We start from the raw sequence: 19,210 nt of genomic DNA on the forward strand, positions 1-19,210 counted from the left end.
AATGCCCCTGAGTCGATCAGATCTTGTCCTTACGTTTCAATGCCCCACAATTCTCAATGGTGTGCCCTGAGCTCCCAATATGATAGTTGCATACGGCGTTAATATCATGGCTTTCAGGATATGGGCCTCTCTAGGTTTGGATTGAACCGAAGTCACAGATTCTTCTCAACTAGCGTTGGGAGTAGCTCCTCATATGTCATTGGGATTAGACTGATGCGAATATTTCTTTCCTTGGTTCTCTCTGAGTTATTTAGAAGTACCAGACGGTACAGTGCAACAGTTTTTGGACTTGATATCGTAACACCTTTGTTGGCGTTGTAGGTGCTGAATTGTTGATCTCTCCTCAATTTCCTTGTTTTATAGCTAACTCGATCATCTCACCAGCCATGACTATATCTAAGAAAGTTCCCGATGAACTTGCACAGACAAATCCCTCCAACGTTGTGCGTATTGTCGGAAACTCTCGTTGTGTCTTCTCCAGGCCTTCTAGCATAACCCAGTCTGGTCTCATTTCGTTAATATGCTTATATTGTTCCAGAAATAACTTGGCTAAGTCTTTCCAAGTCTTGATATGGGTTCGGCTGAGCTGGTGTACACCGGATGGCTGAGCCCGATAGACCTCTTGAAGCAGTGACTGAGCTCCGTGGCATCGACTCCAGGGTAGTCATGATCTCCTTTAACTACCTTCATGGTCCTCCAATTGCTTGATTTTCTCCTCCATCTTCTTTGATTTGTCTCTTCGTTCGAATTCGGTATATGATAATAACCCAAATATCTCAAGGTTATACAGAGGATGAGGGCTTCGCTTTTGCAGGCGATGAGTCCTTTCGAAGTTCTGGTATGATTTCAGGTGAGACAACCACTTGTGGGTAGGTGGTTAGTTACCCCTTCCAGTGAACCTGCCCCAAGCGCACTGGTCTGTTGTAGGCCAACTAACTTGGCAACGATTTGATCAACCAAAGATTCTTGGTTCTTCATGATTGTATTCAGAGTACTCAGACTACTATGGTTTATCTTATCTTCAAGTTCTTTTTGCAATTTTGTCATGTTATCCTCGATTTTCTCAATTCTTTCTTCATCTTCTTTTTTTTAGGCGGGTGTTATGCAGATGAGGTGCGTCCTATGCTTGAGGTGGTGTATCCGGTATATGTTCCTTTTTGATGAGACATGCTTTTGTTAGATAATGCGAATGCAAAGAAAATAACAAAATGCAAAATATGTCTAAATGCATGATGTATGATGCATGAAATGCTCGAGGCATTGATCCCAAAAAATGTGCATGTTATTATGAATATCCTTATTGGGAGACAAAAGTGTTTTATCTTTTAAGAGACAAAAATATCCTGACAGCTCCTGACATATTGACTAGTCTTCTGCCTTCGTCTTTCACCGGTTGAATAACATGTCGAACCGCTCTGGCTTCTCTGGATGAACCGTGAAAATGTTGACTGTTTTTGGTACTGGCCCAAGAAGTCTCGAATGACTGCATCTCCGACATCTATCATTGGAGTCTGTTCCAAACAAACGTCACTAGAGCCCTTAATTGGGAGGAACTATATGAAGTTCATTAGTCTGTTCTTGAGTTCATCAGCAATGGTTTCCAATTTCATCTATTGTTTGCCATTGATGTCTTCGAAGGGACTCCCAGATCAGTAACCTCATCTTGCCCCTGCAACCTAACCAGTCAGTTCTTCAAAGATAGACTTTTATTATGCTTGATGTAGACCCAGTTCATTCTGAGCCCTTTATAATGCAGCATTAGTCTGTTTGAGTTCATCAGCAATGGTTTCCAATTTCATCTATTGTTTTGCCATTGCTGTCTTCGAAGGGACCCAAGATCAGTAACCTTCATCTTGCCCCTGCAACTCAACCAGTCAGTTCTTCAAAGATAGACTTTTATTATGCTTGATGTAGACCCAGTTCATTCTGAGCCCTTTATAATGCAGCAGAGCAATATACTCTTCAATTATGGGCTCCATGTCTTCTGGATTGAATGTGACACAAAGTCGACTTGTATACTGTCATCTGCATTTTCATCTCTTGTATTACAACCCCTTTGTCCATTAATATAGATTATTTAAGTTTTAACAACACGTTTTAGTGGATCAATGGCCTCATTTATGATGCAAGTGCTAAAAAACAAACACAAAGGCAAAAAGTTAGTAAAATAAAAATATAAATAATGAAAGAAAGAAAGAAAGTAGAAAGAAAACAAACAACATGGCTAGGGTGGAAAAAGTCATAGCGTTTGAAATGTGGTTTCGGGTAGGCTCTATTTCTCCATAGTCTCCAGGGTTAGGTTCTAAAAAAATGGTACCCGAGTTCTCCTTGTTGGTGCCCCCTTGGGCTTACCAGACCCTTAGTCCTTAACTCATCACAGCTTGTGTGGACTAAGTTAAACTCAAGAGGACACATTCCCTTATGTCTATACGAGAATAATTCTACGAAGACATAAGGTATATATCCCGAATGCTACTTGCTAGGCATATGCGGTGAATAAATTCACACGAATAGTCGCTTTCACCCCCACTTAGAACGGGTTCGGAGCTCGGGTATAGAGCCTTAGATGGAAAAGTTAAAGATCTAAAATCATTAGAAAAATGTCGTACAATTATTTATTTGAAAAATAATCAAAGATAAATAATAAGAATCGAATAAATAAATTAAAATTTAAACTTATAATTTTCGCTCAAAAAGACAACCGAAAATTAATTTCTGCATGACTCTTACTGTCCCCAGTAGAGTCGCCAAGCTGTCGTAACTGTCTTTCGGTTGGGCCCGGAATTGGGCTTCGACTTGAAATAATTGGGTTGGGAGTCACCACCGACCACTTTAAAACGAATTTAGGTGGGTTGAACACCATCTTACCTGATCTGCGTTTTTACCATAAATGTGTCAGGTTCGGGAGTCAGTTACGGTCAAGGAATGATTAGCACCCTTGAACCGCCCTTTCGGTACCAATTAATTTGCCGGTTGTCTTAGTTGCGAAAATTCGAAATTAAAATTAAAATTTAACAGACTCGTTTCAAATTACTTACAATTGATTGATTTGAAAGCGCACTCTTAGAAAAGTCAAACAAACGTGTTAGAAAAAAGGTAATAAAAACTAACAAAATAGAAACTAATGAATGGAGAAGATAAAATAAAACGAATAAAAGAAAGACAAAGAAAAGAATAATAATAAATTAACGATAATAAGTAAATTAAATAAAAATAAAGAGACGAAAAGAAAAATAAATAAAATAAAGACATAAAAAAATAAATAAAGTCCATAAAAGCAAATGAAATAAATAAAATACTAGAAAATAATGGTGAAAATAATATATACATAGTAAATAAATAAATAAATAAATGCAAGAGGGGAAAAATATAAAATAAAATTAAATAAATAAAATAGATATAAGAGAAACGAAATGATAATATGTATATATATAAAATAAATAAAAACATAAAAAAATAGTAAATATATATATAAATTAATAAAACATATAATAAAAATTAACATATATATATATTGTGTGTGTGTAATTTAAAAAATATATATACACTAAAGTAAAAAAGTTGCATAAAATGTAAAAAAAATATTACATGAAAAAAAAAAGAAAAAATAACAAAACAATTAAATAAAATGAGTAGCAAGGGAAATGTGCATATAAATAAAGTTAAATAAAAATAATAATAATTAAAACGTAAATGTAAGGGACCGAATCAAAAGTAAAAAAATGCTACCTTTTATTTCCTTTTCGAATCGTTTACAATAGTTTTGCCTTTGTATTTTCCGTGCTTTCCTCTGTATTTTATATGTAAATCCTCTGTTACAAATGGGGATGATTACATGTATTTATATGAAAAAATTAACTATTTTAGAATCCTATTAACAATATAATCCTAATGCAAGAGACTCCTTGCTCGTTATTGCACGTTTGTTGTTGTGGTTGTTGCTTTAAAATATATAGTGGAACTAGACTCCTTGCTCGGTTATTGCACGTTTGTTGTTGTGGTTGTTGCTTTAAAAGATATAATGGTGAGAGTTCTTATAGGAGAAGAAACTCTTGCTAGTTCTATCTCGTAAGAAAATAAGTGTCTACAAGGGCATTTGCTACCCTAAGGATAAAATTCGTTCTCGCATCCGAATTGGTGCGTGCGGGTCTTATCACATGGAGGAATGAGGTATTTATTAAGTTTACGCTTCAAACTATCTCTATTTGTAATAAACTATTTTCTTCTGCCTAAGACGTTATGTAGAGAATTGGTGAGTATTATGGCTCGCTTTTGGTGGTAAAAATTAGAGAATAAATGGGAATACATTGTTGTTCATTAGAGGTGCTGAGTAGGTCGAATGATGATGGTGGTATTGGATTCCGAGAAATGCGAAGTTTGTTGCTCTTTTAGCAAAACAAGGATGGAGATTAGTTATGCAACCTTCGACACTGGTGAGTAGGTTTCTTATAGTGAAATAATATCCCAATGAAGATTTCCTCACTACGAGATTTGGGTCTTCGCCTTCGTATATTTGGCGTAGTATATGAAGTGAATGGGGTTTGCTGGAGAAGGATTTAAGATGGAAAGTGAGAAATGATCACTCCATATCAATTTGGAATGATTATTGGCTTCTGATTAGGGGACAATATGGTATAGTATCCCCTCGTGTTGATATAATTGATAGAGTTTCGGACCTCATTGATGCAAGGGAAGGTAACTGGAAGGAGGATTTAATTCGGCAGAACTTCATAGATGGGAAGTGGGGTACCAGCGAAAAATTGAGTTACAGGTTTGGAAGTTTCTGTTTAACTACATTCTACAAAAATATAATCTTTTTCAACATAGAATTACAAATAATATTTGTTGTGCAAAATGCCCAAACATTATTGAGGATGGAGTACATGTGGTTCGTGATTGTCCTTTAGCGAATCAAGTTTGGTAGGCGCTGGGTTTTGCCTGGCCTTCAGATATTGTGAACGCAGATTTTAGAGTTTGGTTGGGGTGGATGCTTAAACATAATCAACCAAATAATCATGCAATGGTGTTGGTCTCTATATGGGTTTTATGGTATGTCAGAAATAAATACATCCACCAAGGTCAGATTTCAAAAGAAAGAGGAACTGATTATCTTCATCCAAGCTCAATGCTTAGATTACTCCAATGTGAATGCTTGTTTGAGGGTGTCTGTCTCTACTTCCGTGAGCCCAACCAGTTAATTTTGATGCCTGATTTTCTCGGCAAACAAAAGAAGCGTGCTAGTATGGTCAGGAGTGATAATAAGGAACCATGAAGGATTCATTCTAGGAGCTTGTAGAAGGAGTTTGAATGTTACCTCGACTTTCTTGGATGACGCAAGGGTCGCTGTTCACGCGGTAGAGTTAGTGGTGGATCTTGGTTTTCAGCGTATTATTGTTGAAGGTGACTCCCGTACGGTGATAAACAAGTTACAGTCGAAGAAGGATTCTTTTTCAGAAATCAATGCATGTATTTGGGAACCAAAGAGAAGGGAGGATTAGACTCATGCATGCAACTTTACCTTCATTTCTAGATCGACAAACAAGGCGGCGCATGTCCTGGCTGTGGGGTTGGGTTAGAAGCTGGATATCGTTTATGGGTCTATGTGGAGGAGTAAGTGGCAGAGGATAACCGTTGGGTTGAATCGCCGTAGCTGTTGGGGGGTTTTGATTGAGTGTTCTGCTGAGGCTTTATTCTTGGATTCGAGATTCTTTTGCTCTGCTCGTGCCATGGTTTTGTGCTTTGAAGGCAGAAGATAAAAGGCCATCTGTTATTTATTTAAGCTTTGCTTTCATTTGGTTTGTTTTATTAGTGTTCCATGCGTTTGAGTTTACTGTCTGGTTGTCTCCCACTTTGATTTGGGGAACGGTATTTTTTATTCCCATTTAATAAAGCTGTCGTTTAAGATTAAAAAAATGAATAATATAGAAATAGTAGATATTTAGAAATATCTATTAAATAATCTAGATATTTATAATGTTTAAAATTATGTCTAGAATTATCAATAGAAAAATCTAAATATTTATAATATTAATGGCTAAAATATTTTTTTAGATAAATAATGGCTAAAATATTGACATGTGTCAAGAATTCAATAATCACTAAAATCTATAAATAAATATGAGATTTATCATTATTGAAGAGAAGAAAAATAGTAAGGTGTGTGTGTAATATTGTAACTGTATCATGTGTTCATAAAAACATTATCTTCTCTTGTAATCATAAATTTATCGGTTAACCATTAGTTTATTTAAAGTTTTTAATTGTGTTAGTTTTAATATATTATCAACTTTTTTCGTCTAAATGATATATGATCAAACATATTGTTTAAGTATTATTATGCACTAAGAATTTATAAAATAAAAGGCTAACAAACATCAAAGAATTGGTATAATATAAATGGTAGATTCTAAATCTTGAACTCGACAAATTTTTAACAACACATGACCAATTATCGAAACGGAGGAATATTTAGAATCTAAATGTTTCATTTACGCATGGAGCATAGAATTTTTTTTATTTTCTGATTTAGTTTTTTAGTTTCTTAATCTGCTTGATTTTTTGGCGACTTCTTTATCTGTTTTATTTTTTTGGCGATTGTTCAGTTCAATAACATTTTATTTACTTAAAATACAATGCAAGATACATATCCAATCATTTATTTGCATAATAATAAAGTAAAGTGTAGAGAGCGAGCATGTTGAAGCCATGCATCTAAAATTTAATGTATATATATATATACACATGTGCGCGCGCGCTTCCCTCATCTCAAGAAGTGATGAGGTTGAAGAAAAAATGTTATATATATATATATATATATATATATATATATATATATATAATTGTTTGAAAATTCATTTTCTTGCCAAGGTAAAACATCAACTATAATTCATATGTGTGTATCATAGTGAAGAATTGGTCGATTTTCATGTCTTTTTAAATGAATATTTGAATCGTTCTTGTGTCTTAGAGTTACATTTGACAATATTTCTTGGGGCATTTTCTACTTTATGAAAAATGTCATTTTAAATGTTAAATGTTAAATTTTAAATTCTTTTTCTATTTTTATATATGTGAATATTCCGGCTAGACCCAAAGTACTATAAAGATTATTCTTTTAATTGAAAAGCATTGATTAAAAAGCTAAGCACCCAAAAATGAAAAATCCAGTCAATATATATTGTAATAGGATTTACTTGTTAAACTAGTGATCTTTACATAAAAACTCCATCATCCATTTTTAATTTTGAAAAAAAAAATTACAAGAGAGACTAACCTTACACTTCCTCACAAACATCAATGTAAAATCTAATCATCTCGACTTCGTAGATTTTCATTTCCTTTTGTTTTCAAGTCATATTCATACTTAGAATTTGGAAAAGACAAGGGGACTGATTTAATCTCTCTTGTCTCAGTTGTTGTTCAAGATCAATGTTGTTTTTACTTCCAATTTGATACCCCAATGTCGTGTCAGTAACCTGGAGGAGTCTCAGCTCACGACCATGAACTCATCTCTTGATGTCTTTGCCTTCCGTTTGGTTGTCGTCATGGAACTACTCGGCATGCTACTGTTGATCATGTGACAGGACACCGTCGAAGATGAAAAGAAGCTGTTGGGTCCAGAAACCGAGGTTAAAGTGGGAATCTCATGTTTCTTCCTCGACATGTATTTTGTGGGTCCCAAAGTCAATTCCATCTCACTTTCATCTATGAATTTGTGGTCATCATCCGCCGGATGTTCCGAGTCAAGTCTGGTTCTTGAACTTTGATGATGAATATAGCTTCCATTGATGGGTCTACTGGTTTTCATGTTTTTCATCAATGTCTTCTGAATTCTATATAGACGATGAAGCTCATAGACCTGGTCAAACATATCAACGTAAGCTTTTAGAAAGACATATATATATATATAAGAATAAAGTTTTCAAAAAGAAGGAAATACTGAGATTAATGTACCTGATGTTTGAATGTTTCTTCATGTTTTAAGATTGCCATCCTCATAACCTCCTTATCGTACGGTCTAAGAAGCTTCTCCGTTGTTTGCATGTTCAAAATCCCAATAAGAAAAAAATATAATATCCAGGGATAAATAAACAGGGTTGAATTTGGGGGTGATATGATTGATGCCTTTCTTTCCTAGTAATTCTGCTTAGAAAAGGTAGATTACAATATCTAGACTTTATGCTCAATCAACTCTCGCTATTTCCACCTGTAAAACAAGCCATATTCAAAGAAAAAGATGAGAAGAAAAGCTGATAAATTGGGCACTAATGTATGAACCCGTAAGCCGACACTTAGTCCGTAAATTTATGGGTCATAGATTGAAATCTAGTAGTATATATTTTCATTATTATTAGATAAGAAAGAAGCTACTTTTAGCATAATTGTCTAGTTCCATAAACTTCCAATACAAAACATATCTTCCATGATGAATGGTGAATATATACATCACATGTGGCTCCAATGCTCTTTGTCTTCCCCATATGACTATGATGGGGGAAATAACCATTATCATATATATATATATATATATAACAAATAAACATCTAAATAAACTCATAATCTTTTTATTTTCTTCTTGAAATGAATTCATATGCAAGTAAAAGGAAAATAAAAGGAGCATACAGTATTCTAACCTGTGAAGGAAAGTTTCAGCAGTATGAGAGGAAAAGGAAGAGAGAAATTGTAAGGAGAAAAGGGCAAGAAAAGTTGATATATATAATAAACTGAAGTTGAAACCTTAAGTTGAACGGCAGCTTGCCTCAAAGCATTCCTTGAAATATAGTATATATATTGAAGCAGAAGAATGTAAGATTCCTTCATATGCAGAAACCGAGGAGATGTGCGTCTGGGGTTTGAGGCATGCCAAACAAATCCCAGTCCCCTTAACCAATGCCCTTCAACTTCTGTGAAAAATATGTCTCACTCCTCCAGCAATGCTTTTTTTTTAACACAACTATTGGATATAATAATACCCAAGACTCCATTTGTTTTTATTTATTCACAATCCCCAAAACCTATTGCAAGCAATACAAATATTTATTTCTTTTATATTCGTTATCTAATTTTGTGTGAAGCATAAATATCGAATATAGTCTTAATCTTTTTTGTTAGTGGATGAGTCGCAGTCGCATGTGCCCAGGAATTGTATATCCCTTATGCACCATATAAATTATCTCTGTCACACATATGGAGGAGGTTAAGGTGACGCTTCCAGGCCTGCTGACAATTTACATCTTTTCCGTACGATAGTTCCCCAAAGACTGGAAATCTGGATTTCAATAAGAGAAAATAACTTCAAAATGTCTTATAATATACGATTTTAATCAACTTTTTTTGGATTTGCAAAAATGACCAACAAATTCGCAACGCGAACTCTAATTTCGCAACCTAGTTTCCAAATTCGCAACGCGAATATGTAAATCGCAACGCGAATATGTAAATCGCAACGCGAATTTGTAAATCGCAACACAGAAGTCAAAATTCGCAACACAGAAGTTAAATTCGCAACGCGATAGTCAAATTCGCAACACTGAAGTCAAATTCGCAACACATAAGTCAAATTCGCAATGTGATAGTCAAATTCGCAACGCAAATCTGTAAATCGCAACACAGAAGTCAAATTCGCAACGCGATAGTCAAATTCGCAAAGCGCGTTTATTTTCGCAACGCGAATTTTATTTTATTTTCGAATTCGAAACACAATATTAATTTCGCAACACAAATGTAAACAGTATTATCGCAAATCATAACCTAAAACCCTAAATCACAACCTAATCTCGTCTCCATCTCTCACTCTCTATGGCGACATCCGTCCCCATCTCCGACGAAATCCGTCCCCATCTCCGGCGAAATACGTCTATCTCCATCTCTCATAGCAACCCTCACAACCATTCACGGTCAGAAATGGAAAATCAACCGCCGAGGGTTAGTTTTTTTAATCTCTTATTTTTATTTTAAAATTTTTGTATTATTATTAGATTTTTCTTATATTGATGATAAATTTACTAGTAATTTCAATATATATTGATTAACCATTTCACTGAGATTGCTTCGTAAGTTCATTCGGTTGCTGCCAATACAGCTAAACTGTTTAGTCTTTAACCATGTGAAGTTAGTATTTGTCTTTGTTTTTTGGTTGAAGTAATGCAATTCATTCAAGTTTCAATTTGCAGAATAAGAGTTGTTTCTGAAACTTAAATTCGCAACGCGAAAATGAAAAGCGCAACGCGATTTTAGTTTCGCGTTGCGATTTTCATTTTCGCATTGTGAATTTAAGTTTTAGAAACTACTCTTATTCTGCAAATTGAAACTTAAATGAATTACATTACTTCAACCAAAAAACAATGATAAATACTAACTTCACAGTGTTGCTAATTTAAGTTTCAAGAATAAACTACTACTCTTTATGTTGTCTTTGAACTTGCACTAAACCTATATGTTGTCCTTTTATGTTTATATAAATGCTTACTTCTGGAATGTTATCTGATTCATTTTGTGAACTATGATGGAATAATGACTTGGGTGAATACTGTGCTAGTTTGAAACATATTTGGCTTTGTTTTCACTGTTTAATACCATGTCTGTTTATAGTGTATAATTTGTAGTTTTTGGTATATCTAACTTGGTATGTTTATTGTTTTTGTAGAAATTTTTTTCGGCTCAATTGACCTTAAGGAATAAATTAAGCATAGCCACTAAAATTGTGTCAACGCTTACACCTCTACAAAGAAAATTGTTTGAGGATACTTTCTTCGGGCCATGGCTGAAAGTACAACATTCGAGTGGAGATGCTATGTTGACACATTTGTTTTTTCAGACCATGACTAACGATCTACCTGAGAATATACAACGTGGTGATGAAGAGATATGGTTTCATTTTCCTCCGGCGTATACTTGTTTTGGGCATGGAGTTTTGCTTAATCACTGGTCTACGCTTCGGACACGATGAAGTAACTCGGTACACTAGTCATATCTCCCGCCCATCATGGTTATCTCGGGTTTTTCCTAAGCTGGCAAAGTCGAAGCCGAGTTTACATGTCGATGACTTGAAGAGATTATTTGTTAAAGATGGTTTTACTCGGATGGATGACCTTGATGTTGTCCGAGTATGCCATTTATTACTTTTGCATGCCGGCTTTTTAGGCAAAGAGGGCAAACAACCTATTTCTGAGGACCTAATATTATTGGTAGAGGACCTAAATGCATGGAACATATTTCTGTGGGGTTCATATCTATGGAAAGCTACCTGGAAGAAGTTGTCATCTGCCTTTGAGGACCGAAAAAGTTTTCGGGGCGATGGTTCTAAATACACTTTGGCATGCTTTATTTGGGCCTTTAAGGTTAGAATATATAATGTTTCCAAATTTATAATTAATTATTTAACAATTACTGATGCTTGTGTATTATATTGTTTGTAGATTTGGATATTTGAGGCTTTTCCCATCACGCGGGCATATGCGATAAAAAATTCAAATGGTATTCCTAGGGCTATTACCTGGAAGAGGATCCACATGTTGGATTGGGAAGAGTTACTACCATATACGACGATGAATGATGTAAGTTAACACACAAATACTACTATATAGTTAAACAAGTTATTACTAGTATACATTTAACTTTGTTTGAGCTTTTATATTGTTAGGAGGCCAACTATCCATTACAGAGGCTGACATCCACAGAGGCTGAGCTTGCCACTGATTGGTGGCAGCTAGTAAGCGGTTTTTGATGGACGATGATGAACCCCCCCTTCGAGAGCCCCTGACGATCGGGCTTCCTTTTACAGCTCGACACCCGAAGCCATCACACTGACCCACCTCCACCATCACCTATTCCATCACATCATCGAGCCTCTTCTCCACCATCACCTCATGATAGGCGACCGAAAACGAGGCCATGGCATTTATCTCCCTGTTTCTACCTCCACCGGATGAGTTAGGGGAGTTACGTGATGAGGTCGGTACTTTGCGTCATGAGGTCGATACTTTACGTGAAGACAATGGTGCATGGCGTGATGAGGTACGGTCTTTACGTGGTGAGGTGGATGTTTTACGCGATGACAATGGTGTGTTACGTGATGAGGTATCTACTTTACGTGATGAGGTAGCCGCTCTACGTGAGATTGTTTCATAGTTGCAAAATGAGGTTCATACTCTACGCAATGAGGTAAATTTGTTTAATACTATACTAAAAATGTAAATAACATTTTTTGGCATTATTTATTTATTTATTTACTGATTTATGTATTAATTGTTTTTCAGCAGCCCGATAAGGCAGATGCTTTACGTTGGGTTTTTCTTGTACGATGGGGTTCACGCATCAGACGTCTGCACGTGTCATTACGTCTCCTTTCACCCACTAGTGCCAAGACTCCGTAAGAAGAAGCCCGATTCACCTGTCATCGTTCAAGTGGCCCCTCCCACCGTTCAAGAGGCCCCTGTCATCGTTCATGGGTCCCTCCCACCGTTCAAGAGCCCGATTCACAACACGTCATTTGTCGACATATTGATAAACTCCCACCCGTGCCCGATATAATGGATGTGTGTTGGCTTTCGTATGACTTACCGACCAGTACCATTCCTCAGAAGAAGAGGGAAACACTACCCGACACAATTATGGTTAATACCCTTTGGGCTAAGACCGCAGTTGATTTTTATCTACATGAGCAAAGCCAGGGGTGTTATTCTGACATATACAAACTCGACGATGTTATGCATTTGTTTCTTGATCGGTCTTGGTGGGGTATTTTATTAGGGGTTGAAGATAATAGCTATTTCGAAGGGGGGTAAGTCTTATATTCTTCTTATATTGCATTTTGATTAATTTTTTTTAAATTTATTAATAAATTCACTAATATATGTATTTTTTTATAAAACAACATATTGATGCATGGGTGTCACGTCTTCTAGTAATAAGGATATTGAAGAAAATAAAAAATACTCGATGGACTATTATGCCGACTTCTTTTCACGTAGCTCACTTGAAGGATCCGAGAGATTCTTCATATACGTTGGGTAATGGAAAAGCTAAACTTTATCCTGCATGGTGGGAGGTCGATAAAGTTAGTATTTGTTTTTTGAATATTTTAAAGGTGTTCATAATTTTTATTTGATGTGCGCAATTATTTATGATTGTAAGTGTTTATGACAGCATGTTGAATTACATACCATTGTCTGATTTGAGAGATATTATTACAAAGGGATGGAGCGCTCATTTGGCTAAATACTTGGCTACGATTGATTATTGGACTAATTATGGAAACAAGAAGCCAAAGAAGTTCAAAGTTACAATGATCAGATACGAGACTGCGCCACAACAAACGCAGGGAGCCAGAGGAGATTTTGGTCCTCTCGTATGTATGTGCTTGGAACGTTTGACGACAGGAAGTAAACAGTTTATACCTCCCACAGATAGAGATAGAAGTGCAGTAGGCTTGCGGTTTCTGCATTTTATGGCTAGATCGATATATGCGAGACGCTGCCTACCTGCATCCGCGTGCTGAAAGTGTGCATAAACAATTGGTAAGTTTGAGCAAGTGTTATTAACATATATACTCTTTAATTGGTTTGAAAATATTTGGTTAAGTACCTAGAATTCAGTAATTTGTTGTTTGTTGGTTTTAGATATGTAGAAAGTGTTGTTTGAGTAAATGTTTAGTTTCTGCAGGTTAATCCTGAAGTGAGCTGCGTGAAATTGATGTATTTGTGCATAAACAACAGTCTGGGGTACACTTTTTTTGCTTGTTTAATTGAATTTTACATTGAAAGTTGATTTGTTTAATTGATGAGGAAATAAGAATTATTTTTTGCTTGTTTAATTGATTTGTAAAAGTTGATTTGTAAAATTTGATTTGTTTAATTTGATGTGTAAATAAGAATTATTTTTTTGCTTTTTTAATTGATTTGTAAAAGTTGATTTGTTGTTTTAAATTCAATATGCATTATGTTGAAGGCAAAAAAGACCTGTTGAATGTACAAATTCGCAATGCGAAAGGTAAATTCACAACGAGAAAGTCAAATTTGCGTTGCGATTTTCGGTTTGCTATTTCACGTTGCGAATTTGACTTTCGCGTTGTGAATTCAAGGAAAACACCTTAAAAAGATAACAGACAATAATCTGATAAGTGATAACAACTGAACAGATCATAGCAATGTTCAAACTCAAGTTACTAATGAATGTCTAACTGAAAATGTATGCATTCACACATAAAATACACATAATACAACGTTGCATTTAAAAATCACCTAAGTTAATAAGTCTTAAAAGGTGAAGCCGGTTATGATTGAGATTTTGATTTTGATTGCGATTTTGATTTCCTTTTGCTTGGCACCATATGAGCTTTGGATTTTGATGAGGATCCATATTTTGGTAGAGGAAAATATGATTGTGATGGCACTGGTGATCCATAGGTCAACCTTGTATGACCACTTTCCTTGCACCGACTACATGTCGATATCCTCTTATCTTCACCCTTAGACGGTATACGATCGTGATTTTTTGGTCGGCCATGTAGTCTGCTATCCATGACTGGTGGCAAAATTATTTGTAAGTCATCTGGTATGTCCTACTCAGAAGGATATGGAATAGGGTAGACAATCTCGACATAAGTATGTCGATATACTTCTGTAGTGTAGCAATCCATAGTGTATGCGCTTGAATCATCTTGGTTTAGATGAAGAGCAACTTTTATAACATGGCCACACGGATAACCAGATGTTTGTCATTTCTTACAACTACACGTCTTTGTATTTAGATCGACAAGCCCATTTAAGTTATTATCCAATACTTCAAACAAAGTGTTTGAACATGGTTCAACTCTCCATGACGTTAACTTCACAACACGTTTCGTTATCTTTTTTTCAGTCCATGGTGTAACACTACGTTCCAATGTTCCTGTAAATTTAAATAAATAATACTTAGTAAAATATATATTAAATATGATAAGCTACGAATTTAAAGAAATAATACCTGCATGGTTTCTTTTCTTGTAGTATCACTGTTGAATAGAGGCTCGAAAAAGCTCCATTAAGATAGTAATGGGTAATTTCTGGGAATGAAGACTTAGAGCGTTGATTGATTTTGCACTATTAGACGTCATGAAACCATATCTTGCTCCAAGTTGATGTACTCTTGACCATCTTTTAAACCCGACATCTTCTAGTGTTTGAGCACATTGAGGCAAAACACGTCTTAAACCATTTATATGCTTATTAAAATCCACTTCCCGATAAGCTCTTACAGCCTTCCAGTATGTCCATTTGTGATTGAGTTTAGATTTCCGTACAAATGAACACCACAAAGTCCATGAAAAGCATCTGGGAAACACCTTCTAACAGCATTGTCAATTAAGTTTGCCCTATCAGATATGATTGTCAGATTGCTAATAGGACATATGCAATCCCTAAGATACCCCATAAACCATGCCCATGAATCAGAGGTTTCAGATTTGCCAACCCCGTAAGTTATTGGTAGTATCCCATTATTAGCATCCATGGCTACTGCTAATAAGTTTACTCCAAGGTATCGACCTTTCAAATGTGCTCCGTCAACTATAATAACTGGGCGCATGCAAGTAATAAACGAACGAATCTACAAAATCATATACACAAGAAATATAATCATTTAAATGTGAAATGCATGCAACTAACAAAAATGAGTCAACAAAATTATAATGATTTACTAACCGCAGCACCAATGGCGATAAACAACAACTCAAAGCATCCATCTCTATCTGTTTTGATATGAGTTACCAACCTAGGATTTTTCAGCTTTAAATTGTGACAATAAGCTGGCAGTTGGGCAAACGATGCTTCTGGCGACCCCCTCAACAATTTCAAGGCATAACATTTGGCTCTCCAAGCTTGAGAATATGAGATACTAATCTTGAACCGAGCATTCATGTCAGTCATAATTTCATGTCCCCGATATACCCTTCCATTCAAAAACATTAACTCAGCCAGAAAAGCACCCAACACCTTTTTGTTTGCCTATCTATGGTGAGGAAAAACTTGGGTTCTTGAACATGTATGTTTATCAATAAAAGTCCTAACTTGAAACATTTCGCAATCTTTTATCCTCTTTGCAATCATACGCCACGTACAGTTTTTGTCAATCATACACTTTGTTTTGAAACAATCTTTGCTTGATTTGTTAACTTTTAGTTTATAGCCATCTTCCACACATTTCGTATACAAAGCTATATTCAAGTCTTCCTTTGTATCAAAACAATCATCTTTCTTGATACGAATAACTTTTTTGTAAAAATCAACTGCTATCTTTACCAACTCTTATTCCGGTATCTGAAGTAATTCTGTCATATTCTAGTTATACTCCCGTGGCATTTTCTTTTTTTTCTTTTCTTCGGGGACTTCTTCTTTTTCTTTTTCTTCTTCAGGGTTATATGAATTACAGAATGGATGTTCAACATGTTTATTCACAGTCGTAACTTCCTCCTCATTATCATCAATAACATCTTCCTCGACAGCGGCTGTTTCATCATCAAAATTCGGGTATTAACCAATATCAAAATCATTACATGCAGGGTATGTTTCTTCTTCTGAAACATCATCAAAATCCGAGTATTGACCAAGATCAAAGTCTGGGTATTAACCAAGATCAAATTTCGAATACTGACTAGTACTCATAATTTTTTATGTTGGCTCATAATCGTCTAATTGGTCAATATGAAAATCAGAATTTGGTGCTGAAAGTTTATTGGGATTTGGATTAGGAAAAGGTTGTGGGATTTGGATTAGGAAAAGGTTGTGGGTTTTGAGATTGTGTTTGATATTGTGTTTGGTATTGGAAATGTGGTGAAAGAAAATTTTCTTGGTGATGAAATTGTGGTGGAACAATTAAATTTTGAGATTGATAACAACGTTGTACATTGTGAGCACCTTAAACAGGGGTTGAAGAACTTAGTTGATTACTACCCGCTACTGACCCAACTTCACTACTTCTAGGTTCAACAACATACAATGTAACATCATCTTTTTGCGAAACACTAATGTAAGCAATGAATCGTTCAACATCTTCATTGTCGGTTAACAAATAAACTTTATCTTTTCTATGATAAGATAGCCTAAATCCACTTAGAGGCTCTAAATTCAATTTCTTTGCAACACGTAACATTAGAGTTTCATAAGTTAACTTTTTAATGACAGTTTTAGTTGAAGATTCATGGGTAAAGGCACATATTGTAAAACACCATGAACATTCTCCTATGACCTTCCAAAACACAAATTTATTCAAACATGATCAACATTAGATGATTTCATTCTACAAATTGTAAATTAATTTACTAAACAAACGAGCTATAAACTACATATCATCACTAACTTAGAGAAAAACATACCTTTATTAAGTTGATAGTTGATAATTTGGGAGAGAAATCATTAAAAATTATATAGAAATAAAATTATGTAAAAAAAATTAGAGATGGGGAAGGATGTCGTTAGATATAGGAACGGATGTCGCTGGAGAGAGTGATAGATGGAGATGGAATGAGTTGCGATTTAGGGATTTAGGTTATGAGTTGTTACTGCTGCGTAGTTATATACCCAAAACATTTGTGTTGCGAAACTAAAACGTGTTGCGAAATTAAATTCGTGTTGCAATTCGAAAATCGAGTCGTGAATTTGAAATTCAGTTGCGAATTTGAAATTCAGTTACGAATTTGAAATTCAGTTGCGAATTTGAAATTCAGTTGTGAATTTGAAATTTAGTGTTGCGAATTTGACTTCTGTGTTACGAATTTGACTTCTGTGTTGCGATTTACATATTCGCGTTGCGAATTTAACTTTTGTGTTGCGAATTTGACTTCAGTGTTGCGAATTTGACTTCTGTGTTGCGATTTACATATTCGCGTTGCGAATTTGGAAACTGGGTTGAAATTGGAGTTCGCGTTACGAATTTGTTGGTCATTTCACAAATCCAAAAAAATTGGTTAAAATCATATATTATAAGACATTTTCATAACTGAAGTTATTTTCTCTTTCAATAATCCTTCGTTTCTAGATCGGATATCATCTCCCTTATTGAGAAACAGATGCAAAGGCAAATCTCTGGATTTATGTTTATTTTATTATCAGAAATATTATGGAAATTTGTTTTCCGTACAAATAAATAAAAAGTGGTGCTGATTGGAGTTGTCCACGCCATGATGATTGCCGTTAACTAGGCATGTGAGGGAAATCAATAAAATCGGACGGTCCAGATCCAATATTCTCAAAACACCCAATTGAAAAGAGCGAGTGGTACACATTAAATGTTTCTGTGAAATCTTTATATTTTGATGGCATGATGGATATAGATCTCAATTTCAGATTTCTGAAAAATAATGCTAAATTAAGATATATCTCATTATTTGTAGCTGTTATGTTGTAGCCCTGTACATGATACAGACTGGAACAGAATCCATCCAGGACCATATATAGATTAAGATAAATGGATTTGCTTCTCAATAATATTTTAATAAGAAAAACATATAGTAATGAAAGAAACAAATCTTGAAATGTAACCCAGAAAACGCCTTTATGATTAATCCATTTAAAAAAAAATCATAACAGAAATATATTTAATATTTAATAAAATAAAAAAAATAGACAGATGATAACATCATCACATGCATGTAGGGCTCAAACTTACAGAATATGATAATGAATTACGCAAGACAAGAAAGTTGGGCATATTAAAAGAATTGGAGAGAGTAAAGATGGAAGCAGGAGTTGCCGGCGAAGGGAGGTGCAACCGTATTGGGCGGTGGGTCTATTGGGGTTGCTGAAATTGAGCATGTATGCCCCGGATCTTCGAGCACATTAAAAGTTGGAGTAAAGAATAATAAGAAAATCAACACCTTAATTAAAACTGGTTTACCGGGGAGCTATGAGAGCTACCTAATCATGCATTATATAATTTTTAAAGAATCTAACTTATTCTTGCATAATAATAACACATTGGATCATGAAATTCCAAAAAAAAATAGTTTAATATTTCATAAGAGACGTGACTATGTCATGACCCCTCTTTTTATTGTTTAACAAAACAATAATAATCAATAAAAATTTATTTGATCAGCAGTTATTTAGAAGCTCAAAAGTCACCATCATTTAAGTTTAAAAAATATGAATTATTGGGTTGTTTGCTTTTCATAATCACGAGTTAAGTATAAATTAGATTAGGAAAATATTAATAATGTAATATGTAGTCATTAAAA

The 19,210-nt window shown here is 34.9% G+C and overlaps 1 protein-coding gene across 1 annotated transcript; it reads right to left on the bottom strand.

Annotated features, from left to right (window-relative positions):
* Positions 1–7,339: 7,339 nt before the first annotated feature.
* LOC120216510 lies at positions 7,340–8,043 on the bottom strand. The gene is made up of 2 exons (XM_039213907.1): positions 7,954–8,043; positions 7,340–7,858 (listed from the first exon to the last, which is right to left on the bottom strand). The coding sequence occupies exons 1-2, from the start codon at positions 8,041–8,043 to the stop codon at positions 7,487–7,489; spliced, it is 462 nt and encodes a 153-aa protein (XP_039069838.1). The 3' UTR covers positions 7,340–7,486.
* Positions 8,044–19,210: the final 11,167 nt, after the last annotated feature.

This window comes from Hibiscus syriacus, unplaced genomic scaffold, assembly GCF_006381635.1.
Source record: "Hibiscus syriacus cultivar Baekdansim isolate YM2019G1 unplaced genomic scaffold, ASM638163v2 tig00110160_pilon, whole genome shotgun sequence".
NCBI classification, from domain to species: domain Eukaryota; kingdom Viridiplantae; phylum Streptophyta; class Magnoliopsida; order Malvales; family Malvaceae; genus Hibiscus; species Hibiscus syriacus.

Bases quoted from the DNA above. Each gene is read 5' to 3' on its own strand.
- LOC120216510 (XM_039213907.1), bottom strand. From the start codon at position 8,043: ATGCAAACAACGGAGAAGCTTCTTAGACCGTACGATAAGGAGGTTATG. The intron at 7,859-7,953 runs GTACATTAATCT...ATGTTTGACCAG, and splicing joins AAGAAACATTCAAACATCAG to GTCTATGAGCTTCATCGTCT.